Raw genomic sequence first — 27,958 nt, forward strand, 5'->3', positions numbered from 1 at the left:
GTTCTCCCACATGCTTGAGCTACAAAGCATTAACACTTCTACAAAGTGTTTCTTTAAACATGATCCTTCTCTGATCCCTTGACCAAAATAGAAAGATAAATAAAAGCTAAAGGGGGGGAGAAACATTTTTCATTGTCCTAAGTTGAGCAAATTATAAATAGTGAGAGATTCGAGTGAAAATGCAATTGCTAAGCAAGATAATTGACCAGGATTCCTGTATCCACATATTTCCATTTCTTCTCATTTAGAGTGACATCATGAAGTGATGAAAGTAATAATATAGAGGAGGTAACAGCATTATATTTGGTAGATATTTGAAATTAGGAGTAATTTGAATATAATTAAAATTTTAATAAGATTATGTATTATGACTTTTGTCAAGATCTACTTTTATCAGGATCCATTTTATACCTTCCACATAAAAGTGTAATGTATTGCTTCTGAATTATTTTCATTACTTGTTAATTTCAGTCATTTATAGAGGGATTCCAGAAGATTCCACTTGATAAAGGAGAGATTCTGCCATGAATTAGGAAGACTAGTCCTATGTGCAAATAATGCCATTTATATATATATATATATATATATATATATATATATATATATATATATATATATATATATATATATATTTTATAATTCTTTCCCTGGTAGAAAGTGGAAACACCACCTTAAGGAAGAAAGATATCTGCCTCAATTATGGGAAGACTTTGAAACAGCCCCAGGCCAGCATTTGTGAAACCTGTTCAGAACTCCTCTCTTCTGTCAGTGAAGAGCTGACTCAGATAAGAATTGGCCACAATTAAATTAAGCTTATGTGAGGAAATGTCAAGTTGGAGGGACTGCCCTGTGTGTTCATCATTGATTAGACCTGTGGAAATCCTTACCCGGAAGGGCCTTGTGCTGCCAGGATCTTGATGAACCCTGCATATATTAGAAAGGAGAGTGCTCACCAGCCCATGTCTGGTGGTTGTGCAGCAGCCTTACACATGGAACCATCTCTGTCACCTGTTCTATTTGAGCACCTTTGGAAGTGTCCTTAGCCCACATGCTCCCATGTTAGGTACTGGATCCAGCTTCTATTGGCCTGCAAAGGGAACCTAAATTTTTTTTTTCCATTAAAAAAGGCGGGAAATTTCCCCAAATGTCTTTCCCTCTTGTCTTAGCCATCGAATGTATTGCAAAGCTCTCAAATGATTTCACACTGAAATTTTCAGTCTTTGATTTTTCCTTTAGGTTAATTCATCGATTATGGCTTTTTTGATAGGCAGGAAAATTTTACAGTCAATCAGATGATGGACATAACATGATGTATTAGAATTATTATATACTTCTTTGGATTTGAATAGGGTAATTTGAAATTATGTATTCTACTATAACTACTCCCTCCATTATATAAATAAATATATAAATACTTAGGGGTATAAAAAGCATCATACATTATTGACCATATTCTACTTATAAGTGTATGGTTTAGAAGTATAAAGTATATTCTTATTGTCTAAAGCAACTGTAAATTAAAGGTTTGAGGTGGTACTAACTCAAGGTCAAAAGCACACAATGTGTCACATAGATTGTGATCATGTTGTAATTTGTAAATGAAATTAAAATTTAATCAATGGAGAAAGAAGAAGAAGTATAACAAGAGATCATTTTTAAATTTCCCCCCAAGAGACACAACAAAACCCAAAGTTTCAAAAGCAACAGATGAATAAATGTTGTATCATAAGGTTATATATTCTATATACCTTTTATATGAACCTGAAGGGCAAAATTATATGAATAATTAATTTGTCTATTTCAGGTTTATTAATGAAGAGATCAATAATCTGTTAAGTGAGAACAGATCTTAAATGTTTTACAAAACAAATAATGAGTAATTATCTGATTGCAAAACCAAATAATCTAAATTACTATATAATATTTCTTGGTGATTTCTGAGTGAAATAGCAAATCCAAGATTGCTCTTTAGGAGAAGTAAACTCATAGATGACATGGCTTTCATCTGAGTTTCTATGGCAATATGTAAATAATCATGTTCTTTCAACTTCTAAAAAATCACATTGAAACCCAGTAGTGTTATAACCATTCATTTTTGGTCCAGGCCTTGGGCTTTCATCTAGAGCTACCATCCACTAGCCTGGTTGTGATGTGCACACAGCTTTGAGTGCCATCATTTCACTTCCAAGGGCAGGGTGCTGCTTGATAATACCCCTGAAGTGCCTTCTCCCAACCTCCCTAACTAGAAATGCACACTTTCAAGTTAGCTTAGATGACATAGCAGTGATGCATAGGACATAGCAACATGGTGAGCCCTCTTTCTGTGTCAGATGTTATTTCCCAATTTAACAAATGCTTCTCAGATGCCAGGTATTTGTTCTTGCAGAATATTTGTGAGGCAAAAGCCTAGTTGATGCCAAAACATATGGTTAGGCATATTTGGTCTAAGTAATTTTTCACTAACTATATCTCTGTGTCATTTGTTTTATCTTCCAGAAAATGTATAAGTAATAGAAAGGTGATTTTGTTACCCAAATGAAGCTCAGAACTAACGTGTTGTTTTGATGTAGAAAATGGCAATTCCTGGAAAATAGTTGTGGAGCTTAGTGGAGTCTTTTAAACTTGAAGGGTTTGGTGTATAAATTTTTCTGTTGCTAAGTTTATTATTAATATTATTTACTTTTGTCTCATAGAATCTGCTAATAACACATGAGAGATTGACAAGCAAGCTTATATTTGTAGTGACTGAGTGACATTTGCTCATAGTGGTCAAATCTCTAGGGCTTCTTTCTTTAGTTAAAAGAAAGAGGAAATGGGAAAGGTCTGTTAAACACAATAGAAATCTATTCTAAATGAAAATTCAGATCTGAACCCCTTGGGTAGAATAGTTTGGTAAAGGTTAAACAAACCTTTTCTCACTCTTGTGAGACTTTAAAATAAATTTCATCTAAATTCTTGTCAGCTTTCCTGTACAGCTGTCCCCAAACATCTGCTGTGGATGCTCAAAATTGCCACTTCCCCCTTTCACCGTTTACATATGCTTATGTAAACTATTTATTTGTAATACATAATTAGTGGCAAAGTGTATGCTTCATTTTTAACTACATATACTCAGGGGTGGACTAGAAGAAAACCATCTACTTAAATATGTGGAATGAATCTGCTTGGTTTAAGGCTTGTCTGAGCAATGGTCTCGTTCACTTTCCAGAAGCTGTGGAGTGTAAGGGGTATTTTAAGTCTATTTAGATTATTGTAGCATGGGGTAGAATTGTGGGAGTTGTGCTCTGTTTCTCCATCCAGGGCAGGGCTTAATAGTCTGCCTTATAAACTGCCTTATAAACCATGCTGCAGAATAAAATGATTTCCCCTAAAGTCATGGAAAAGTGTGACCGCTTGAATGCTGGGGAGTATGTCATCTTAGTAGTCATGCAGAGAAAATTATGTAAACCTCTGGAGACATGGCCCCGTGTTGACCTGGAAGGATCAATCTTCCAGGGTCTTGATTTTGTTGGCAGAGTAATGCTTCTGTAAAGAGTGAGATTCAAGTCAGGTTGGTCGAAGACTGGAGAACATTAGTCCTTGGGAGCAAACAGGGATTCTAGCTGTCAGGGTGACTGATGGCCTTGCCACATGTGAATGCTTCCTGGAGAAATCAGGCCAAATTGTTCTACCACTGAGAGGAGAAGGTCCCTTCATTCTCTGTTCTGGCCAGAGAGCTGAGAACCCTGCCAGGATCCTATTGTGGGGACGAAAATCATCCGGGTACTAGCATAAGGATGTCCAGTTCTTCCCACTAGATTCCTAGAGATAACCTCACCTGGGACATTATCCTGGGAATATTTCAATGGCAGCAGAGGGCTCTGTGCAGTGTCTCTGCCGTAACACTATTCTTTTGGTAATTTTTTTCTATATTCTGGTTTCTATCCTTCTCAATATAATTTCATCACATTCCCTAACTTCCACATTATAGACATTTAGGACAGTTAATTCTTTGCTTTGGGGCTGTTCTATATAGAATGTTTAGCATCATTTCTGACCTATGCCCCCTAGATACCAGTCTCCTGATTGTGGTAACAAAAATGTCTGTAGACATTGCCACGTGCCTTCTGGGAGTTCAAAATTGCTTCCAGTTGAAAACTACTAATTTATCCTATATTTTCTTAGAATTTCATAAGATATTTATGATTCATTGGCAATAAATAATCACTGAGCAGCTTCTATATCCAAAAATATTTGGTAGGGGCAATAGCAATATCCATAAGAGATAGTCCCCTTCTTTATATAGTTTACAGTCAAGTTGGAACAGCTGATAATAATCAAATAGTTTTACTAAAATGTGCTTAGAATGTCAGTAAGTATTGCAAAGGAAATGTCCTGGGTGCTCTGATGACACAACTAGTCTTGGGCATGCTAGAAGACACCCTGCTTGTGTTTTTGTGATAGGGAGTTGGGGAAAGAAAAAAAGTGTTGAACTTGGGGAAACATGTGCAAAGCACCTGAGGAGGAGGTGCTCTGCCAGGAACAGAAAGAAGGCTTATGCATCCAGAGCACAGAGAGCAGTCTGAGATGATGCAAAATAATAATAATAATAATAATAATAATAATAATAATAATAATAAAATAAATACATAAATAATTAAAAAATAAAATAAAAATAAAACAGGGCCAAATTTGGCAGAACCTTCTCAGCCTTGTTGACAGTCTTGGCCTTTTTTGTCCTGAAAGTCTGGGAAAGGCATTGAAGTGTTTCAACAGGGCTAGGATATTCTGAGGTTTTAACTATGTGGCTGATTTGCTGTAGCAGGAATGCTGTGCGGCAGGTGAGGGTGCTGTTCTTTCCTGCACAGAGTGCTCATGTCTGGTCCTGTACTGGTACTCTCAGTCTCATAGGCCATGAGGTCTGATCTGCTCCCTCTCCAAGGCCCTGGATTTGAACTCACTGAGTTCTACATTCATTTTCTTTTAGAAAACTGTTACATTTGATTGATCTTTTAATTATGCCTTTCATTTTTAAAAGTAACATCAAGGTCCCAAGGAGGGGATTGGGAAAACAAGTAGATTTTCCTTGTTCATGGAACTTTATTTGAAGGATACAGTATATCCCAAGAAGTCCTTCCATTGTCCACATCACTCATGGGGCTGGATTTGTCCAGAATTATGATGCACAGCAGAATTAACAGAGACCAGGAAGTAGTTCATCATATCTTTTGGTGAGTTCCATAGCCTGCCTTGTTCTTGTTCTCTTCATTATTCTTCCAGAAGAGGACCTGTCCTTGGCCTCACACTCTGTGGCAGAGCCTTTATGGACAGCACTCTGTTCAGGCCAATTCTGAAGCTCTGAGAGTTCTTACACCTAGTTTACTTATGGCTGCTTAAGGATATAATGCTAAAGTTGTGTATGCTGGAAACAATTAGCTAGAAATTCTTGAAAAACCCTTTAGTCATCTGTCTATAAAAATGTCTACAAATATCCCACCCCTCTAAAGAAATATGCTCCCTTTCTTAAGTAGACATATAATAAGATCCAATAGACTCATGATTTTGCAGCCTTGGGCTTTTATAGTTGAGATGGAGAGTAATTGAGAGTTGTCCATGTTGACCTGATCTTGGGAATATTGTGGGTAGTTTCCACCTGGGAATTGAACCAGCGACCCTAGTCTCATTAGCACTGAGTACTAATCTAGGCATCATTGGCATAAATGTATAAGCCAATAATAAATAATTTTAATGGGGAGTATGGGAAAGCTGGAAGCAACCAAATTTGCATTTTGCCTTATTTGCTAAGATGCTTGTAGTGATGGCAATGTGAACAGACAAGACTGACAAGATTTCTGGATTGTCAGCAAACTTCTAGATGCCATTTCTTGACCCATATGAGAGCTGTTTTAAATCCTGGAACATTTATTCCAGCCTATTTCCAAATAATTTTCTTTGCCTCCTCTGGTGTTATAATTTCTCTCGATATACACTGTGTTTATCTAAATGTTTTTTTTTTTAAAACTCTTCTTTTTAAGTTCATGCAGATTGCTGTCTGAGGTAGTCTCAGCAATTTCCTGAAATTATTCCTTAATTTCTTATATAATTATATTCACCCCATCCTCCCATTTCCTGACCTTCATAAGGCTACATATAATATGGTAGTGTCCTATTATAGACAGTTGAGTATCTCTTGTCTCCTTAAATTTATTTAGCAATTATACATTGGTTACCTACCATATGAGAACTCAGTGTTGCTGCCTTATATTCTGAGGTTATGTTTCACCAAATAGACACTTCTAAAAAAGCCCATCTGAGCTTGCGGTTTGCTTTGTACAGGGTAAAATCTGGTTCTACGTGCAATCATAAGAAGATTGAAAATTAAATTTTTTTTCCTGAAGAAGTCTGCCGAAGGTTCAGGATGTTTTCTCATTTATATCACGCTCCTCTGGGGTTTCAGTTCTGTTGGAAATGGGCACGTGATGGCCTTTTACTTGACTTATGTCACAGTTCTGTGCATGTCCCAGCCCTGCCATCACGCACTGGCTTTCACTGGCCCTGCAAGACCTCAGTTCCTCAGCAGGAAAGGGGCCTGTGCATAGAGCCCCTCCATATTTTGTTTCCATGACTCTGGATTTAAAGACTCAGATACTTGTTTTCTTGAAGAAGACTCACTTTTAAAGGGTGATGGCAATTGGGATGGCTGTAGAGATGCTAACTTTTGGAAATATGGCAGATGGCATGGACTTGACAGAGCAATAAATATCCATCATATCAGAATATAGAAAGCAGAGGGCTCTGAGAGCATCTTTTCTCTCAACTACCTTGTGATTCGTTACTAGTGGAATTAATATTTAAAGACATTTGTTGCACTGGAAACTATTTGGGCCCTCTTCCTTTTTAGGTGCTTATTCCAGTTTAAATACTATGACTGCAAAAGGATATATTTGTTTTGTTTTGTTGTTTTTCTTAACTGGAGCGTAAAAGAATACTAATGTACTTACCCTTTGATTTCTGTCAGCAAGGCCCACCAGAGAAAATCTGAAATCATGCATTTTTTTTTTCTGGAACATTTTCACAGACAGCCAAGCATAGGAACAAATTATATCCTCTCCATACATTTTTTCTTCTCTCTTACACCATGATGAATTTCTTTCTCCAGAGGGAGAAGTGATTTTTTAAAAGGCTTGAACAACATGCTAATCTTTCCTTCTGATAGCCCCTGGTTGAATTACCCCTGAATTTGAAGCATTTACTGATGAAATGATACTTGACATTAACCAGTGTTGTATGGAAATATTTCCAGCACCTGGGGAGAAAATAAAGGAGGGTATTCATAACACTGCCACTGTGTGTCTGAATCTTCCATTTTTCTCAGAATCAATCTGAATTATGCTTGCTTCATGCTGACTGACTTTTCTCCGGAGAGACCACTTTTGGACAACAGAAAGATTTGCACCACTGGAAAAAGTTAGAATTTACAGTATTATTATAATAAAAAAGGTTGGGTTTGGCTAATGGTCTGCTTGACTGGTTGGCAGATCAACTGGGGACTTGGTTTGGGAATTTTTTTTTTCATTGTGCAGAATGACAGAAGGTGATATATCCCTGTAAATCAAATACCCGGCTTGCTTGTAAAGCCCTGCTTCAATGTGGAGCACAGAGTAGACAGGCAAAATTTCCAGAGAAAGATGAAATATGAAAATTGGCTTTTGATTTTATATCTCTGGGTGGTTTTGATTTGGCAAAGTGCTTTTGGCCTTTGACAAAGTAAAAGTAGATGATGATTTTTTAAAAAATATATGGATTATTCAACAAGATTATTCCCCTTATGTCATTTTTTGTAGCTCACAGAACTGCAAATTCTCTATTTGCTGCTTTTTAAATGGAAAAGAAAATAGCATAACCAGGGATGGAGCAGCCCTTTCATTCTTCGGTTGAAATGTATGCATGTGCTCATCTAACCCATGTTGGAGCAATTTCTTTAGGAGTAATGCTTAGCTTGGTTTCAATGAGAGTTCATACACTATGGTGTAATGTAGAGGAAAAGTGATGAACTAGACTCAAGAATCCTGGGGTTTCCACCCCGCCTCCAAAACTTTTCAGGCAACTGTTTGGAAAACAGGAGCTGAAAACTTTCTGTTGTTTAGTGACATTGTATCCTCATATAATTATAGTATATGTTGTAATGTGTCACATTTGTGGTGACACTGGTGTAAACAAACCTCCTGTGCTGCCAGTGGGATAAATATAGCATGTGTGGTTCTGTACAGCATGTCATACTTGATAATGATAGTAAATGACAGAGTGACCAGTTTATGTATTTACCATGCTATCTTTATAGTATTTAGAGTGAACTCCTTCTTTTAAAAGTTAAGTTTTCTGTAAAGGTGGGTGCCCTGTTACACTGGCAGCAGCCTCATGCATCTCATGCAACCCACCTCATGATTGCATTTCTCAGAATGCACGCCATCTTTCAGTGATAGGTGTCTGTATTTACTAAATCCTGAAGACAGACCATGGAGCCTAATTTATAATAGTGAAAATAGATGATAAACAATAAATGGACACTGTGGCTTCATATGCAGATAACAGTTCAGGGCAAATTATTAGAATTGACTATGGATGGGAGATGGGGAAGATTTATTTTGGAGCATATTAAAGGCTCCAGGAAGTTCTAAGTTAAGGAAAGTTAAGAAATCTCTTTACCTTTGTTAAATCAGTATTTTCTAAAGGGCTTTTTGTTTGTTTGTTTTGTTGCATAGCTGTTCATATCTCATACAATTCGTGTTGTGGAACAGAGTTTGGGAAAGGAGGGACTTTTTATTTCCCTAAGATCTTCATGTTTTATGATTATGTTCCTAGTTTCTTGGATCCTCATTTTTGTCTTCTCTCTGGAGCATGCTATAGATAGATTTTGGTGTGTGTTGACTAGCCCATTTTCACTAAAAAATTAATTGGATTTTGGCTTTTTAGGGCACTTCTTTAGACACTAGAAAAAGACGGAGGAATAAGACCTAGAACTTTCCTTCAGGAACCTGGCAGTCCAATAGATGACTTAAGAGCACACTTAGCAGCTTAAACATAAGGAAGGAAGTGCCACAGAGCCATTCACAGAGGTACAATACAATGTGTGTAGCAGAATTTTCAAAATGCAGTCCCAGGATCAGTGTCTCCTAGGAACCTATTAGAACTATAAATTCTCAGACCCCACCCGAGACTAATAGACTCAGAAACTCTGGGGTGGCCTAGTAATCCAAATTTAACCTGGCCTAGGAAGTTTGTGATGCCCTGTGTAGTTTGAGTCACAGTTAAAGAAGTGGAGCCTACTTTTAGCTGGGAATCTTTGAGATAGCTTCATAGAGTAAAGTTTAGAAGATGATTAAAACTTGTAGAAGCGGATGTGTACAGACCTGGATTCATGAAAGAAGGAAGAGTAATAACAATGAAATTCACAGTGAATATCTGAGTTTCATTTTTAGCTGTTCCACTGGCAAATTGTGTGTGACTTTGTTCCTATCACTTTATTCTCTCAATCTATTTCCTCAGTGGTAAAACTAAGGTGTTGGGCTGGATAGCTTTATGACCCCACTTGGCTATAAAACTCAGTGACTTTATGTGGCTTAGCTAAACATTTCATTATATAATCCGAATAATGGCATGGCATGGATTATTTGTGATCTGAATACCTAGCATATTATTGTATGTGCTGTCCAACTACAATGGTTTTTGTTAAAACATTCACACACACACACACACACACACACACTTTTTCTTCGTTGCAGGCAATCATTAGCATGAGCCAGAGAGTACGACTTTATTCCCAAGTGTGTCATACAGACAGTCTATAACTGATTTCAGGAGCAAGGACCCAGAACATAAAGTAGTACCATGAGGATGGTAATTTGAGCAGTATCAGAATGGGTTGCTCCAGAATATAGGCTTAGCAGCATCTGGCTGTTCTGGGACTCATCACAAAGAGAAATCTTGTTCAAACTCCCCAGGAATTAAATATCAGGTCTGAAGAGTAGGTCCCTAAAGCTGCTGTAGTTTCCTAAGTTTAAAAGTGTTCTTGCAGGAGTGGGAACAAATTATAGACTGTGGCAATAGCCTGGCATCCATGTCACCATACACAGGACTCCTTTGTGACACTGACTGCAAACCCTGGCATGAGCCTGGCATCTGTGGAAGGGACATTTTGTATCAGGGACAGGGCCCCCAGATTATTTATCCTTAACCTAGGTGTCACTAATTTTCTGTTCTGTGTCTCTGCTTCTGAACACTCAGTTAATGATAATGTCAGTTAATATTTATAGAACATTTACTATGTGCTAGACACTATGCAAAGTCTTCAACAGGACAGTGGGAATTTTACAGATAGAAAAATTGAGACTTAAGAAACTTTAGGTATTTGACCTGGATCACTCAGCCAAACATGGCAAAACTGGGATTCAACTCAAGTTTGTCTGACCTTTGGGACAAATATAGTAACCTTCCTTTGTTTTAACAAAGAAATGACATCTGTTCTTTAATCTTTGATGTGGCTTTTCCTATAGGGAAAGAAATTGTGAAGTGGTTGTGAGTTTCCTTTTGTATAAATCTTCCTTAATGACAATATCCGCTAACAATTATATACCTAATATGTGCCAGAAAGTGTTTTTTAAGTGCTTAAAATTTATTTACTCCACTCTGGTCTGGTAGGCACTGTTGTTTTGATTTTGTAGAAGAAATTAAGTTTCCAAGTTGTGCAGGTAGTAAACAGCAGAGTGTGTTCTAGAACAATGCACTGCCTTCGTGCCTGTGAGGGTCCCAGAGCACACACCTGAGCAGACACTACTCTTCCATTTGCAGTATGAACACAAGTCGTTTTCATTAGGGAGGGACACCTGGAAGGTGAGATTCCATATGCTGACTTTGTTCTTTTGTTTTGCAATTTGTCATAACCTATTTCCTCAGTAACCTCTTTCTCTCCATAGAAAACCTTTTGATAATATATAAGATAGGAAATATGGAGTGGAAATGGAATAATTTCTTCAGATGTTTTACTCTTCAGAAGTCTCAGCTATTTAAGGAGGCCAGTTTAGTGGTAGCAGAAAACAGCTTCACAAGGTTACTAATGCAAGCCCAGACACCTGCAGAGTCAAGGATGTCCCAGACACTTGGCTTCAGTGACTGCTTGTTTTAGTCAGCCTTTCTACTTCTATGTCAAAAACACCTGACAAGAACAACATAGGAGGAAATATAATTTGGGGGTCGTGGTTTTAAAGGTTTTATTCCACAGACAGCCAACTCCATTGCTCTGGGTCCAAGGTGAAACAGAAGACTATGGTGGAAGGGTGTGGCACAGGACATGGCAGTTAAGAAGCAGAAGAGATCCACTCACCAGGGACAAAATATAAACCCCAAAGGTATGCCCCCAGTGACCCACCTCCTCCAGCCACACACAACCTGCCTAAAGCTTACCCCTCAAGTAACTCCAAACAACTTAGTGGATTAATTTCATTGATTAGGTTAAGGCTCTCATATCCTAATCATTTCACCTCTGAAAATGTTTGCATTGTCTAACATATGAGCTGTAGGAGGACACCTCATATCTAAATCATGACACTGCTGTTCCCTGCCCCTGAAGTCTTTGGTATTTATTTATCTCCTGGAAGGAAAAATCTGTGTGCCCTTCTGAGTCCCACACCAAGATCCATCCTAACAGAGAAGGGCAGAATGGGGAAGCACACAAGGGCTGCCTCTGAAAAATAAATGTCTCAAAGATTAATGGCTCGATGATCTCTTTGGAGATTGTATAAAAATTATTGATTATGTTACTAAGTTGTAGAAAATAGGTTCTGAGGCTGGGAACTAAGTGCTTTCTTTAAAATAATCTAGAAGCAGCAGCATAAATCAATGTGCAGAGCATCTCAAACACCGTAAGTATCATATCGGCTTCACAAGCAGCTTGGCTTCGATGTGGGAAAAAAATCTGAACAGTTATCTTGGAAAGCTAAAAAAAAAAAAAAAAAAAAAAAAAAAAAACACCAGCTGGGTGTTGTGGTGCACACTTTAATCTCAGCAACTTGGGAGGCTAAGGCAGGAGGATTGCAAGTTCAAAGCCAGCATCAGTAACTTTGCAAGTAACTCCAAACAACTTAGAGAAACCCTGCCACAAAATAAAAAGGGCTTGGATGTGGGATGTGGCTTAGTGGTTAAGAGCCCCTGCGTTCAATTACTGGTAGGAAAAAAAAAAAGGCATCAAATGGGGTTGTGGCTCAGTGGTCCAGTACTCGCCTAGCACGCGCAAGGCACGGGGTTCAATCCTCAGCACCACAAAACATAATAAATAAAACAAACGTATAAAAAAATTATAATGAAGTCCTAACTTCTAGCACTTGTATATTTCCCATATCAATGGAAAAGGGGCAAGCTACAATAATCTGTGCCAGATAGGTCTTTTTTTCTTATGCAAAAATAAAGATACAAATACTATATGATTTTTGTTTTGTTTTGTTTTTAACAACTGCATCTGATGAATTCAGTCTTGCTCTCAGTTGTTATTTTGGAGTTAAACTAAATTTTAGTGCACTATCCTATTCATGTATTTAATCATGTTTTGAAATATTTTCAACTTGCCTGTATGACCAGTCATTATGGATAAGAAAAAATGTCAACTGTGTATCTTGCTGAAAGAAAGAAACAGTATGCAGAAGTATCAATTTTTTGTATAGTAAAATGAGATTTTTGTTTTCATATTGTGACAACATTCTTTGCTCTGAAGGATTCAAAAAAAGGTCTGTAAAGGTAACTACACCCATAGGAACATTAAATGATTATTCATAAACAGTTAAATACTTAAAGGAGCAAGTAGCACCAGGGGGAGTAATAAAGTGTCAGAACGTGAAAATCACTCCAAACTGACAGTAAAACAGGGCTCTGAAATTGTCACGTGGTTCTGTGGACACCAATACAATTGATGCACTTTGCAGCTTGGTGTTAGCTCTGCACCTTGGGAGAACTGAGACCTTTCATACTTAATGGGCCTCTGTTTCCTCACCTGAAAACCCAGGAGATTAGACAAAATGATCTTTAAGGCTCTTTTTAACCTGTATAATTTCCAGATTCTGTTTCCTGAGGTAAGATGTGCTTATTTGGGAGGATTTGGAAACTGTGTATGTTAAAGGCCTCTGGGTCCCTGGTTCATCTGTGCTGCAATGTTCCATTGTTTGTCTCTCCTCTAGCAGGTGCTGTACTGGATGCCAGGAATGGAATGATTCTCAAATGCCATTCTTCTCGTGGGGTTTCCTTCAGCATGGGGTTCAGGGTGGGGTGGTGAGTGAAGTCAGAAAAGTTCAGCTGAACAAAATTTATGGTTGGGTAGGTTTCCCTCTCTGGTTGCTATGGAGTCTGGACTCCTGGGGCAAAATATCAGCAAAACTGCTCTCCAAGGTAGTCTCCACAGCTTAAAATGATAAGTGGGAAATGAGGCAGAAACTGAATTTGTTATTTCCCTGGAGCACTGGGGGTACTCCCAGTGTTTTACTTGGAGAGAGTGTAACCTGGCCTTTGTATCCCCCCGCAAGAGCCTGTCTTACTGCGCTGTCATTCCAGTGAACTAAAAATACCTCCACAGCTTTGGAATATTTTCAGATGATGGAAAAAAGGTATATGGAATATCATTCAACATTCTGCTAGTCCTACCTATGATGGGTTAAAAGGGGTCTATCACTCTCATACGTCAGACAAGCATACTGTACAAAATAGGCACCTCCATTGGCAAGGGCCCTGTGGGGTGCTCCATTCTCCCAGGTGGTGCATTCTAACTTACCTCATCCAAAAAACCCCAAAGTATTCTTTTTAAACAAAGTTTCCTCTGAAATGACCAGCATCCCAGTGGTGTCACTCTAGGAACCTTTGGGGCAGCATTGCTAGCCATCTATCTTGGTCTCTGTCCTGGTTTCTTGAGCTGTTTCTGTTTCTCATAGTTATGACATGAGACATTTCCTGAGGAAAGACAGAGGAGCTGCACATGAAGCTGACTTTTTTTTTTTAAATAAAGTATTATGTCTTTTCATGTTTGCAAGATTTTCTTCCTGCTACTCAATGTTTTCTAGATGTTTCAGCAGATGACAGCAGCAAAACATATTTCATCCCCAGTTGAAACCAAGCATATGCTCCGAGATTTTCTTTATAAATGAGAGTATCTCATAAGATAGAGCTAGAAAGAAACAGGAAAACCTTAGGGTGGGGATAAGGAATGACCTGAGCTCTAATATAGACTCTGCTACTAGGAAAAGGAGATTTGACATTCTCATTCACAACAAGGCTAAAATATTATTTGCCATGCCAGTCTTGGATTTAAAAATGTTTTCAAAACTACAAAAATAATTTGTGATGTTTAATATGTTAAACTTCTGGAGGGGATAATTTTAGCTTGAAGTCAGTAATTAGAACTAATATAAAACCAGAAAGTAGATAACTAAATAGAAATACTAGATGAATTATATGTTTTGCCATCAATGATATTTGTTGACTGGTTCTATAGAATTTAATTATATCATCTCCATTTCCAGGAGTCTTAATCTTCATTCTCGCATATTAATAATTTAGAGAGAATGGTGGTATGGGGAGGAAAAGCATCACTTTTAGAGTGAAAAAGGCTCAAGTTCTGATATTCTGCTTTGCCACTTAGTACCACAGGGATATTTCTTGGGCCAATGACACAATCAAATAGGGCAACTTCTCTGATCCTCAGTTTTCTTGTGTGAGGTTGAGTTAAATAGTACCTGTTGTTCAGGATTCTTGTGAAGATTAAATATAACCAAGTGGGAAATGGCACAGTGCTTACATTATCATATGTCTGCAGAAGGATTCACTTCTCATGTACTCCATCTATACACCCCTATAGAAGAGGATGAGAAGGGAACTGTCAGGGATGTGGCTGAAGAGTATGAGTTGGTGTAAGAAATCATATTTGGAAACTTCAAAAATATGAGCTATCATACTCATAGACTCAAGCATTCCTCCCCTTCCCATCCAAGTCCCATGTTAGAAATTTGATAGATTTTACTGGTTAGGACAGAAAATTGTTTTTATCTTTTAATCTAATTGGTCATAGAACTATGGACTATCAAAATTTAGTAGTCACTGATGAAAATAATTGAACATAGCTCTTGTACTCAGTAAATTTTTCTTGCAAGAAATTGTTACCTCCTTTGTTCTGAGTAGTGAGTCCACAGAGGGATATTACTTAGGATATGCAGTTCCTTGGGATCATTCATTCTCTCTGCTTTATTACATGGTGGCTTGTTCCTTCTCATGGTGTTGGATTGTATATAAATGTTGATTGTATTAGTAATACTTTGAAATGTTTCATTAAAACACTATAATTATATGTAAGTAATTGTATAACCTCTGATAAACAATATTAATTGAAAAAAATTAGAGAACGAAAATATGCCTCCAAATCCTGCAATAGTTAAGCCTTTTAAAATATAAAGATGCAACTGAATATATACACGTTAAAAATAATAGGCTCATTCCATACATACTATGTGAGTACCTTTTTATTTTGCATTATCTTTTACTGTACCTGAAAATATACATCTTTGTAATATTATTTTTAATGACTAGGAAGTATTTTGCTTTATGAAGTTACCATGAGTTGTTTGACTATCAGTTGATAGCCCTTTAGTATCTTTTTAGTTATTTTAAACTGTGCTGTAATGAACATATATATAAATATTCTCCTTGGATAATTATGTAGATGGCAATTCTCAGAGATAAATGTGCTTAAGGCCTCCAATACATATTTCAAATTGACTTTCAGAATATAAGAAATCTTTTACCAATGAACTATGCCCTCAGCAATCTCAAAGTGTCTCCTTAAAAATATTCAAACAAGATGTGGTTAAATCCCCGTGTTTTTGAATTCCATATATCTAGTAGTGGTGGGTGAGTTCCTGTTTTTCTTAAATGGATATTTGAATAAAAAGATTTTATTATGAAGTTTTCTAATACACTGTTTAACAACAGGTATTTCTTCTTCTTTCTCTCACTCTCTTTCAGGAGAATTTATCTTTTTTTTTTTTCTCTTTCTGCTCCCCCCCACTCCAGGATGGAAGTATGATGTGATGGATATAATTATGGGACTCTGTGTGGGTACACGACCTCCTTCTTCTTGCCTCGTCCTCCTGCTTCTCAAGCTTTTGGCCACTGTATCCCAAGGGCTGCCAGGGACCGGGCCTCTGGGCTTCCACTTCACTCATTCCATTTATAATGCGACAGTGTATGAGAACTCCGCCGCAAGGACCTATGTCAGCAGCCAGAGTAGAATGGGCATCACCTTAATAGATCTGTCCTGGGATATCAAATACAGAATAGTGTCCGGAGACGAGGAAGGCTTTTTCAAAGCAGAGGAAGTCATCATTGCAGATTTCTGTTTCCTCAGAATAAGAACTAAAGGTGGCAATTCTGCCATACTGAATAGGGAAATTCAGGACAATTATTTATTGATTGTAAAAGGTTCTGTCAGAGGAGAGGATTTGGAAGCATGGACCAAAGTAAATATCCAGGTTTTAGATATGAATGATCTGAGGCCCCTGTTTTCACCTACAACCTACTCTGTTACAATAGCAGAAAGCACACCTCTGAGGACTAGTGTCGCCCAGGTGACAGCAACAGATGCAGATATTGGTTCCAATGGAGAATTCTACTACTACTTCAAAAACAAAGTTGATCTCTTTTCAGTTCACCCCACGAGTGGTGTTATCTCTTTAAGTGGACGGCTAAACTATGACGAAAAGAATAGGTACGATCTGGAGATTTTGGCTGTGGACCGGGGAATGAAACTCTACGGTAACAATGGAGTGAGCAGTACTGCCAAGCTTTATGTTCACATTGAACGTATAAATGAACACGCCCCAACAATCCACATTGTCACTCATGTTCCCTATTCATTAGAGAAAGAGCCGACGTATGCAGTGGTGACAGTCGATGACCAAGATGAGGGGGCCAATGGAGAGATTGAATCTGTTTCCATTGTGGCTGGGGATCCTTTAGATCAGTTCTTCCTGGCTAAGGAAGGAAAGTGGATGAATGAGTACAAGATTCAGGAGAGGAAGCAAGTTGACTGGGAAAGCTTTGCCTATGGCTACAATCTCACCCTTCAAGCAAAAGACAAAGGGTCACCTCAGAAGTTTTCAGCACTAAAGACAGTTCACATTACCAATCCTAGAAGAGACACTATCCCAGTTAGATTCGAAAAAGAGGTGTACGACGTGAGCATAAGTGAGTTTTCTCCTCCTGGTGTTGTGGTTGCTATAGTAAAATTAAATCCTGAACCTTTAGATGTGGAATATAAGTTATCTCCAAATGAGGATGCAGAGTACTTCAAAATTAATCCTCGGTCAGGTCTGATTGTCACAGCACAGACACTGAATACTATTAAGAAGGAGGTTTATAAGTTGGAGGTGACAAACAAGGAAGGAGATTTAAAAGCACAAGTTACCATCAGCATCGAAGATGCAAATGACCACACCCCAGAATTTCAGCATCCACTGTATGATACTTTTGTGAATGAAAGTGTTCCCGTGGGAACGAGCATTCTTACTGTTTCAGCTTCTGATAAGGATAAAGGAGAAAATGGGTACATCACCTATAGTATTGCCAGCCTGAATATGTTACCATTTGCCATTAACCAGTTTACAGGTGTTATCAGCACAACTGAAGAATTGGATTTTGAATCCTCTCCTGAAACTTATAGATTCATCGTTAGAGCCTCTGACTGGGGTTCTCCATACCGCCATGAAAGTGAGGTAAATGTGACCATACGAATAGGGAATGTCAATGACAACAACCCTCTCTTTGAAAAAGTGGCTTGCCAGGGAGTTATTTCATATGACTTTCCAGTTGGTGGTCACATCACCGCTGTCTCAGCAATCGATATTGATGAACTTGAACTTGTAAAGTACAAAATCATTTCTGGAAATGAACTTGGCTTCTTTTATTTAAACCCAGACTCTGGTGTTTTACAGCTTAAAAAGTCACTGATGAATTCTGGCATTAAAAATGGTAATTTTGCCCTCAGAATTACAGCAACTGATGGAGAGAATTTTGCAGACCCCATGGCTATTAACATTTCAGTTCTCCATGGGAAAGTGTCTTCAAAGAGCTTCAGCTGCAGAGAAACTCGTGTGGCTCAGAAACTGGCAGAAAAACTACTCATTAAAGCAAAAGCAAATGGGAAATTGAATCTGGAAGATGGATTTCTTGACTTTTATTCAATTAATAGACAAGGACCACATTTCGACAAGTCTTTTCCTTCTGATGTGGCTGTGAAGGAGGATCTGCCGGTTGGTGCTAACATCCTGAAGATTAAAGCCTATGATGCTGACTCTGGCTTCAATGGAAAGGTGCTATTTACAATATCTGATGGAAATACAGATAGCTGCTTTAATATTGACATGGAGACTGGGCAACTTAAAGTGCTTATGCCTATGGATCGAGAGCACACTGACCTCTATCTCCTTAATATCACTATCTATGACTTAGGTAATCCACAGAAATCATCATGGAGGTTGCTGACCATCAATGTGGAGGATGCTAATGATAACAGCCCAATTTTTCTTCAAGACAGTTACTCAGTTAACATTCTTGAAAGCTCAAGTATTGGTACGGAGATTATTCAAGTGGAAGCCAGAGACAAAGACTTGGGTTCTAATGGTGAAGTGACTTACTCAGTCTTGACAGATACACACCAGTTTGCCATCAATAGCTCAACTGGCATCATTTATGTAGCTGACCAATTGGACAGGGAATCCAAAGCAAACTATTCTTTGAAAATTGAAGCCAGAGACAGGGCAGAAAGTGGTCAGCAGCTGTATTCAGTGGTCACTCTTAAGGTTTTCTTGGATGATGTCAATGACTGCTCCCCAGCTTTCATTCCAAGTAGCTATAGTGTGAAGGTTCTTGAAGATCTCCCTGTTGGCACTGTCATAGCTTGGCTGGAGACCCATGATCCAGATCTTGGATTGGGGGGTCAGGTGCGTTACTCTTTGGTCAATGACTATAATGGGAGATTTGAAATAGATAAAGCAAGTGGTGCCATTCGCTTGAGCAAAGAGCTTGACTATGAAAAACAGCAGTTCTATAACCTCACTGTTCGGGCCAAAGACAAAGGGAGACCTGTTTCTCTGTCATCTGTTTCCTTTGTTGAAGTGGAAGTGGTGGATGTCAACGAAAACCTACACACACCCTATTTCCCAGACTTTGCTGTTGTTGGATCTGTAAAAGAAAACTCACGCATTGGAACAAGTGTGCTTCAGGTGACTGCCCAGGATGAAGACTCTGGAAGAGACGGAGAGATCCAGTACTCTATCAGGGATGGCAGTGGTCTTGGAAGGTTCAATATCGATGATGAAAGTGGTAAGTTTAATATTTTGTGCCAGAAATGATTTTTCACCTCTTTAAAATCAACATTGGAAGAGGTGTATTTAGACACTCCAATATAATGATAAACGAGTTTGCATTTGGGACAATATAATGCAAAGTAATTTTTCTTCTTAGAACTTATTAGTTTATAAGATCTATTTATACTGTAATAGCCATGATTCCCAATAGAAGTCATGGTTCTATTTTGTTTTGTTTTTTCCTGCTCAACACTACTGCTACCGGGTTATCTTTTGATAAGCATAAGTAATTGTCACCTCTGTTGATTATACTCCTGACCCTCATGAAATGAATAACTCTGATAAAGTAAATTACATTTGAATTGGATTTAAATTAGAAGTGTGAAATGGATTTTCAAATGGATCATATATAGGAATCTTTCTTTTTCCAGCAAGGTTTTGCTGAAGTCACATTGCATTAGTGTCTTGGTCTTTCATGTTTGATGGTTACATCTGGCCCTTGAGTGATAGGGGTTTGGGATTTACACTTTATATTCTCCACTAATACATAAAGGTGTGCTCCTACAGACATTTTACAACACAACAGAAGATCCATGTTGTGAATTTTATTTATAAACATTTTAAGATTTTATTTGTGAAAATTCATTTTTTTATAGAGCTTTAAAAACACAGGACACAATTGTCCCAGTATTTTCATTGCTCCTTACCTGCTTATTTATTCTCAATCTTAGATACAGAAATTTTTTCAAATACCTGGTATTGTTATTATTTGTCTTTAAATGTACATGTCCCTGGACACATGCTTGTGTCTGCATTCCATTATTAGCGCTGTGCATTTTTCTACTCTGAATAGATTACAGACATCTCAAGGGAGGAGTTGTGTTGTCTCTTTTCCTGTATAAATGGCAATATTAGCTCTTTATAGTGTTCAGGGGAAATTTTTATTTATTAACCAATTTTCTACAATATTGAAAGAGTGGTTTTCTCCCTTAGTTCAGGCTGCCATAATGAAATATCATGGTCTGAGTTGCTTAAACAACAGACATTCATTTCCCAGTCCTGGAAGCTGGAAGTCTGAGATCTGTGAGCCTGCCAGGGTCAAGGTGAAGACTTTGTTCTGGGTTTGCAGACTGCTAACTTTTTTTCTGTATCCTTTTAAATGGTAGAGAGGGTGCTTTGGTCTTTTGTTCTTAGAGTGTCACTAATGCCATCATGGAAACCATGCCATCATGACCTCATTTAAACCTAATTACTTCTCAAAGGTCCCACCTTCAAATACCATCACCTTTGGCAGAGGGCACATATCAACATATTACTTTTCAGAGACACAAATATTCAATCTATAATATTGAGACCCAGTGATGATGATGATGTCTAGAACAGGTCTTAGGAAGGTATCATTACAGAGATGCTAATAGTATATTTATAATATTAGAAAAAGGATTTTAAAAACTATATTAAATATTGGGCAGGAAAACAATTTTACATTCCCTTTCAAATTTAAACTATAGCTTTTGTTTGTATAGGTTCTAATAATGGCCAGTGTAAGTTGTAAAATTAATCTCCATATCATAATGAAGGAAAAGTTCAAAGTCAGGAAAATTCAGTCTTTCTGTATGCATATTCTGTGTTTCATTTTTATCTCCTGTTATTTGGCTGGAATATATTTACATCTTTGAAGTACCAATCAAGAAGAGAAGGGAATTAAACTTTACTGAATGCCCACTCTGTGCTAAAACTCCAATTCTACTAATAATGACTTCATTGACACTGTCAGTCTTTTGAGGAAGGTCTTACTTAGTTTCCCCAATAGTGTCATGAGGTAGGATTAATAAGTATCAGCCCATGAACTGAGTTTCCAAGGAGATACGCAACTTAGCACCTAGTTTCAAACATGGGTATGAGTAGCTGCAGTCTACCATGCTTTCCTTTATCTGAAGACAAGTATGTGTTTCCTTGTGTATTCTCAAGCATACTTAAATTTGGTGTTCTAAAATCTGTAAGGCAATTGAGCATTAAACACTTTTCAAAATACTTACAACACTGGACTCACTGACTGCTGATCTGACCATGGATTCCCCTTTGTTATGGTTTAAATGTAGTGTCCCCAAGAAGCTCACATGTGAGACAATGCAAGAAGGTTTGGAGGAGAAATGATTAGCCTTAATCTAATCAGTGATTTAGTCCTTGATGGAATTAACTGGGTGGTAACTGGAGGCTGGTGGGATGTAGCTGGAGGAAGTTCATTAGAGGCACGGGTATGGGGTATATATTTTATATCTGGAGAGTGGTGTCTCTCTCTCTCTCTCTCTCTCTCTCTCTCTCTCTCTCTCTCTCTCTCTCTCTCCTGTCTGATCATCATGTGAGCCACACTCTCCACCCATGATATCCTGCCTTACTTAAGCTCTGAGGAATGAAGCCAGCCACTTATGGGCTGATACCTCTGAAACTCTGAGCCCCTAAATAAACCTTTTCTCCTCTATAGTTGTTCTGGTGAGATCTTTTAGTCACAGCAGTTAAAAAACTGACTAAAACACCCTTCGTATTTTTTTTTTTTTTTTGCATAGTCTCAGTGTTTACGTGGCTCTTCAGTAACTGCACTTCGTTTTGTGACAGGTGGATGTGGGTAGGAAGGTGAACAGGAAGATATTGAACTGAATCATTAACCACTACTATCATTTTACATTATTTTTGCCTTTAGTGTTATTTTTGAAAATGTGTGTACAGTTTCATCTGATGATAAATCTACCCTTATAATGCTTGACTCCTACAGTTTGATATTCTTTGCCTCTGTTGAAAAGATAATACTGCACTCTTCATTTGTTCCAATGTATTCTGGGTTTTATACAATAAATTTTGGTATCAATGAAGATAATGTCACTTATATTTTGACATTGCTTCCTGTCTTAAAGAGTAATTTCCTGCAAACATTCACATTTTTGCATTGAAAAGCAGCTAAGTTGGGTACACATACCCATTAGAGGACATAAGCTGAATATAGGCACTCTATCTCCTCAAGTTGTAACCGAGTGTTCTTTCCTATGCATTCAATTATATATATTTCTGATTTGTTTTTCCAGAGGCTTTTTTAAATTTTTAAGACTTTAGTACCAATTTCCTTTTCCTTTTGTCATTTCATGTTAGTCCCTTCTCTTAAAAAATAAAACTAGATTTTCTCTATGCCATGGGGAAAAAAGATTTGAACTTATTGTGAGACATTTTTTTATAAAGATTAGAATTTGCACGTACTAATATTTGTAAACATCTTTTTTCCTTCTCTCTACTTACAGATTTTAGCATCTAAGCCCAAATAAACTGATGAGAAATGATACTTGGACTTGTGCAAGGGGAATGAAAGAATTGAGGGAAATTTTGACAATTCTATGTCTAACATACGTATCATATGCTGTAATATAGTAAGACATCACCATAGTGCTGTTAGGTGCATACTACTGTTGGATAATCCATCAGCTCTGCTCCTCCAAGTGCTAAAAGTCTTGGTCTGAGCTGCTGGCAGAATGAACATCTACTTAGCCCTGCAGCTATTCCTGAGTCCATACTTGGACTTGACCTGTATACATAGAATGGTCTGAACTTGTTCAGATTTTTGTCTTTTAAAATTTTCAATTCAGGGGGCTAGGGCTGGGGCTGGGACTCAGTGGTAGAACGCTTGACTAGCATTGTGAGGCCCTGGGTTCGATCCTCAGCACCACATAAAAATAAATACATAAAATAAAGTTACTGTGTCCCTCTCCAACTAAAAAAACTTATTTTTTTTTTCAATTCTGCTGCCCAAGGTTATATGATGATTTGCATGGGTAGCTGGTTTTCAATATTATAGTACACATGAATCATCTGGGGAGTTTGTTAACAATGCCTATCCTCAGGCTAAATTTCCAAATATTTGATTTTATAGATTCTGGGGTGGAAGTCCAGGAACTTTCACTTCAGCACTTCATGCATTCCTTTCACATATGATTTGGAAATACTACTCTAAATTTACTTGATCTCCTAACAGAACAGCTAACAGATTCTATCTTTTCTGTAAGATGCAATATTTTTAAGATATTAAATTTTATTTTCCTTCTTATTTCAAAAGACAGATAATTTAGCCCATGTCTTAGATACATTTTCTTTCTAATCAAATTTTACAATCCAAATAAATATTTTATTGCTTATCAGCAGTGATCTTTTTCTGAATACCTCTCTGATGGATCCAAACCTCTTTCTGTGCTTCAGTAATTGTGGTGCTTCTATTTTGTGAATGTGCATATGCTGGGATTAGCTGATACATTTAGTAGTTTTATGTTCTTGGCTTTTTGAAGCTCACTGAACAAAACCATACCTTTGAAATTCTTTACCATGCACTGGCATTTAATAAATGTTTAATAATGTTCACAGTAAATGGATTAACTGGGGCCCCCCAACTATAGTGGATTTGATCACAGTTTAAATCACTAGTCTGTAAGATGCAATTTAATCATTTTTTCCTTCACAAAGAATGCATTCTTATTCTTTGGCTCAACAGGGATTCATATTCTTGACTACTCAGAGGTTTTAGAAGCTTTTAGAAAGAGCACATTGTGTATTTTAAATTGTGGTTTTTCTCTTAGATTCTTTTGTAAGCTACAAACTTGAACAAGGATTTCACCATTCTATTTATCTGAGGTTAATTAAAGAAATGTTTAATTGAGATGACCAATTTCCAGCTTGGGATTTTAATCATGAGTAATTGAGAATATATCATGCCATCCATTATTACTAATTGCATTATGTCTTCCATTTATCAAGGTTCTATTATGTACCACATACTGTGGTGGGTGCTTTTAAAGTAATATTTCTCATTGTCCCAATAGTCCAACAAGGTAGATTTACTGAGACTTGTCCAATCAAGGTCATGCATCTGATAGTTGTCAGTGCTGAAATTTGAGCTCCAGTTGTTTCCTATTTTCCACTCTAGAATGCTGTCACTATCTTGTTAATAAGCATTTGTATTAGTCTGATTTTTCTGCATTTTTGCTTTATAACATTCATAACTTCATTGACTTATCCAAATAAACATTTTTTTTGTCTTCCTCTGGAGTCTATGAGAACAGCTGAAGCAGCACTGTTGCAGGCTGCAGATTGAGCTACTGTCTGGTCCACGAGTCTTCTGATTCCAGGATGTGAGGTTCTCAATGTAGAGGTAGGAGAGAAAGAGGGATGGTGAAGACTTGAAGCGCCTCTCTCCAAACTGGCCCATATTCTTATAGTCAGACCAGGTCACGAGGCCAGTCTGAATGCATCAGTGTGGGGCGAAGAGAATACTCCTTGCTTTAGTCTGAATGTTGGTGTCTCTTCAGAATTCATATGTTGGAACCTGATACATAATGTGAAAGTCTTAGGAGGTGAGGCCTTTAGGAAGTGTTGAAGTCATGGGGATTCATACCCTTGCAAGGAAGAAGCTCAAGGGAGCTACCTTGCCCTTCTGCCATGTAATGACATAACTAGAAGGTACCATATATGAGAAAGAGCCCATGCCAGGCACTGAATATTCTGGCACTGAATATACTTGATCGTGATTTCCCAGCTTCTAGAACTGTGAGCAATAAATTCCTCTTATTTATAATATATAATACATATATTACATATAATAAATATAATATATACAATAAATATTATATATAATTTACATATAATATAATAAATATATATATACAATACATATATATATATATATATATATATATATATATATATATATATATATCACCCAGTGGAACGTATCTTGATATAGCAACCCTTACATGCTGAGATATTCTTCTAACAGGGGAGAGTCAAGGAGAGAAATGAATAATCACTAAATAATAGTATAGTCTGACATAGCATGTGTTTGTTAGCTTTTTTGCCACTTTGACCAAAGTACTTGACAAGAGCATTTATAGGAAAAGTTTATTTGGGGGTTCATGGTTTCAGAGGTCTTAATCCATAGACTGCAGCCAACTTCAGTCCTCTGGGCCTTAGATGAGGCAGCATATCATGGACGAAGAGGAAAGAAAGCAGCTGAGGACATGGTCACCACCAGGAAGTAGAGAGAGAGACAACTCCCTATAACATGGGAAAAATCATAACCCAAAGGAACACCCTCAGTGACCCACCTGTTCATCCACACCCTTCCTGCCTACAGTTACCACCCAGTTAATACCTACCAGGGGATTAATGAACTGATTTGGATAAGGCTTTCATAACCTGATAATTTCACTCTGAATTTTCTTTCATGGTCTCACATATGAGTTTTTGGGGGACAATTCATATATAAACCATAACAGCACATTACAATGCTCACCATTATATTCATTATCTAACATGATGTTAGAAATTTAAGAAGCACTGCGCCAGACACTATAGATACAAACATGTGCAGATATAAGACACAGACTTTCCATAGTAGGAAGTTTTCCAGTCAGAATGCATCTGCAGTTGATGATTCTGGTGGCAGTGGCAGAAGTGGTTAACATTTACTGAGCACTGTTTGTTCATGTGCCAAGTTCTTTGCAAAATGCTTTATACAGATGGTCTCATTCAGTTGTCCCAGGAGGTAGGGACAGTTATTTCCTTATTTTTACACATCTGGTATTATCAGAGGAAAATCTCACATGCACAAATGTGTATGTATTTACATTGACCCTCCTTTGTATTGTGGCAAGCGCTTTTCCAACTTATCTGAGCATAAAGTGCTCTTTTTACTTCAAATATTTTGACAGAATCAGCAGAGGCTTAGGAGACCTAATGTATGCCTGAATTCAAATAAATATCCAAAAGAGGTGTCTCAAGACACATTAATTACTATAAAACAATTGCTATATTGGGAAGATAATTTATTCCAACAGTAAATAAGTAAAAAAAATCTTAATCGTATTCAGTGTGTTAGTTCTCTCCTATTTGTCTCTTCAGATTCCCTTCTACCCTTCTTTCTGCTCTGTGTGCAGGAGGCAGGCTACCTTGGTCTCTTTCATGGTTGGACACTGGTGGAAATATAGGGAGGGAGAAGGAAAGTTGGGTCAGGGTATTGATGCTTTTGACTCTTCCATACTGTTCACTATGAGCTGGTTGCATCCCTTAACTGATGGGTGGTAACAGTTTCAGGCTGTATCTTTATTTTTTAAACTTTCCCTAAACTCTGACCACAACTTTGTAAATAGTCTACTTATTAAATGCTCCTCAGTTACTCAGTTTGAGTGTGCCATCTGTTTTTTGCCAAGACCCTGACTGATAAAATATTTTTCTTATGTAAATATTTTTATAACAGATTTTTAATTTAAGTTTAAATGTATTCTGAGAAATGATGTTTTCTAGCAGTTCCTGTTAATTCCAGTTTCTAAAATGCTGCTCTTATGTGTTGACACATTTCATTGAAGTCCTGGAAAAACAGTAGAGAGGTAATTATTTGGTGCTTTCATTTCGTAAGGTAAGATAATGAAAACAGGATATCTCTCCATCTGACGTGTATTTGCCACATCTTGTCTACCAGAAAAGCATAGTTTTTGCTTTGCTAAAGATCTTGACACACTAGGTAAAGGAAAAAAAAGGGTGTTCAGCTGAATAATAGAGTACCAGGATCTTTCAGGCTCTCAAATATTGTGATGCTCTACTTTGATCTACAGGGAGAAGGATTCATTTTAGCTATTGGTCAAGGAAAGAATAAAGACACATAACTGAGTAGCTTTTATTTAGTTAGTTCAACTGAAGAAGAGTTTACTAGCTTCATTGGCTAAGTGTAATATTGTTTATTTGATGTATCTGATCATCAGATAATCAGGAGCAGGATCATGAAAACCAAGAAAGAGAGATGTGCTGTTAGAAAAAATGAGGACCCTTTTGTCATTAACCGTAGCTCCAATATTTACAGGGGTATTTATTCCCGACAGTAGCATGTCTCTTACATTCTGTAACATCATATAAGCTTCTTTTTTTTTAATTCAGAGGCACCAGAAATCATATTTTTCTTACAGATGGTTGTTAATCCTTCTAGATTCTTTTTCTAGCTTTTTTTCAAACTTGTCTGCTACTCCTGTTTGACAAAATGAAGAGTAAGACAGATGATATTTGGCAGCTTTGGTGTAATTCATGACAAATCTGGACTAAATGGTGTTCCCTGTCCTCATTCTTTTTTTGAGATGATGTATTTCTTTACCCTGCCCATCTAAATCAAAAGAGGCTCATTGAATTTTGGCCCAGACTTGCCCTTACAATTTCCCCTTAGGACACAAGCAAGCAAAGGAGAGGAGTGAAGTTATGATCAAGTGACAGCAGAAACTTTTCTTGGCTCGAAACTTTATGAACATAATTATTCAAAAGGAAAAAATAATGTTTCCCAGAAGAGCCCTGAGCACTCTACAAGATTTTGATGAACTTAGGAATTGTCATGTAAGCCAGGTGGGAGGAAGGATTAGAAGCTTCTGGAAAACAATGAACAGCATGGTTTTATTACTCTTTTCAGCAGGTGCCTTCTTCTTGACCTTTTCTTAACTGTTGGCTGAAGGTAATTTAGGTTTTAATAGAGGACTGTTGGTTCAAATCAGTAATTATGTCTGCAGTTGTGTATCAAG

At 37.5% G+C, this 27,958-nt stretch overlaps 1 protein-coding gene across 2 annotated transcripts in view; it reads left to right on the forward strand.

The window, feature by feature from the left end:
* Nucleotides 1-16,094: 16,094 nt before the first annotated feature.
* The window catches only part of Fat3 (FAT atypical cadherin 3), a 483,199-nt gene continuing 471,335 nt past the window's right edge, over nucleotides 16,095-27,958 (forward strand). For both annotated transcript variants that reach the window (XM_027951397.3, XM_071617163.1), the window contains exon 1: nucleotides 16,095-19,386. In XM_027951397.3, coding sequence (XP_027807198.2) covers nucleotides 16,095-19,386 — 3,292 coding nt within the window. The remainder of the gene's footprint in view (nucleotides 19,387-27,958) is intronic.

Source organism: Marmota flaviventris, chromosome 9 (genome assembly GCF_047511675.1).
Source record: "Marmota flaviventris isolate mMarFla1 chromosome 9, mMarFla1.hap1, whole genome shotgun sequence".
NCBI lineage: Eukaryota > Metazoa > Chordata > Mammalia > Rodentia > Sciuridae > Marmota > Marmota flaviventris.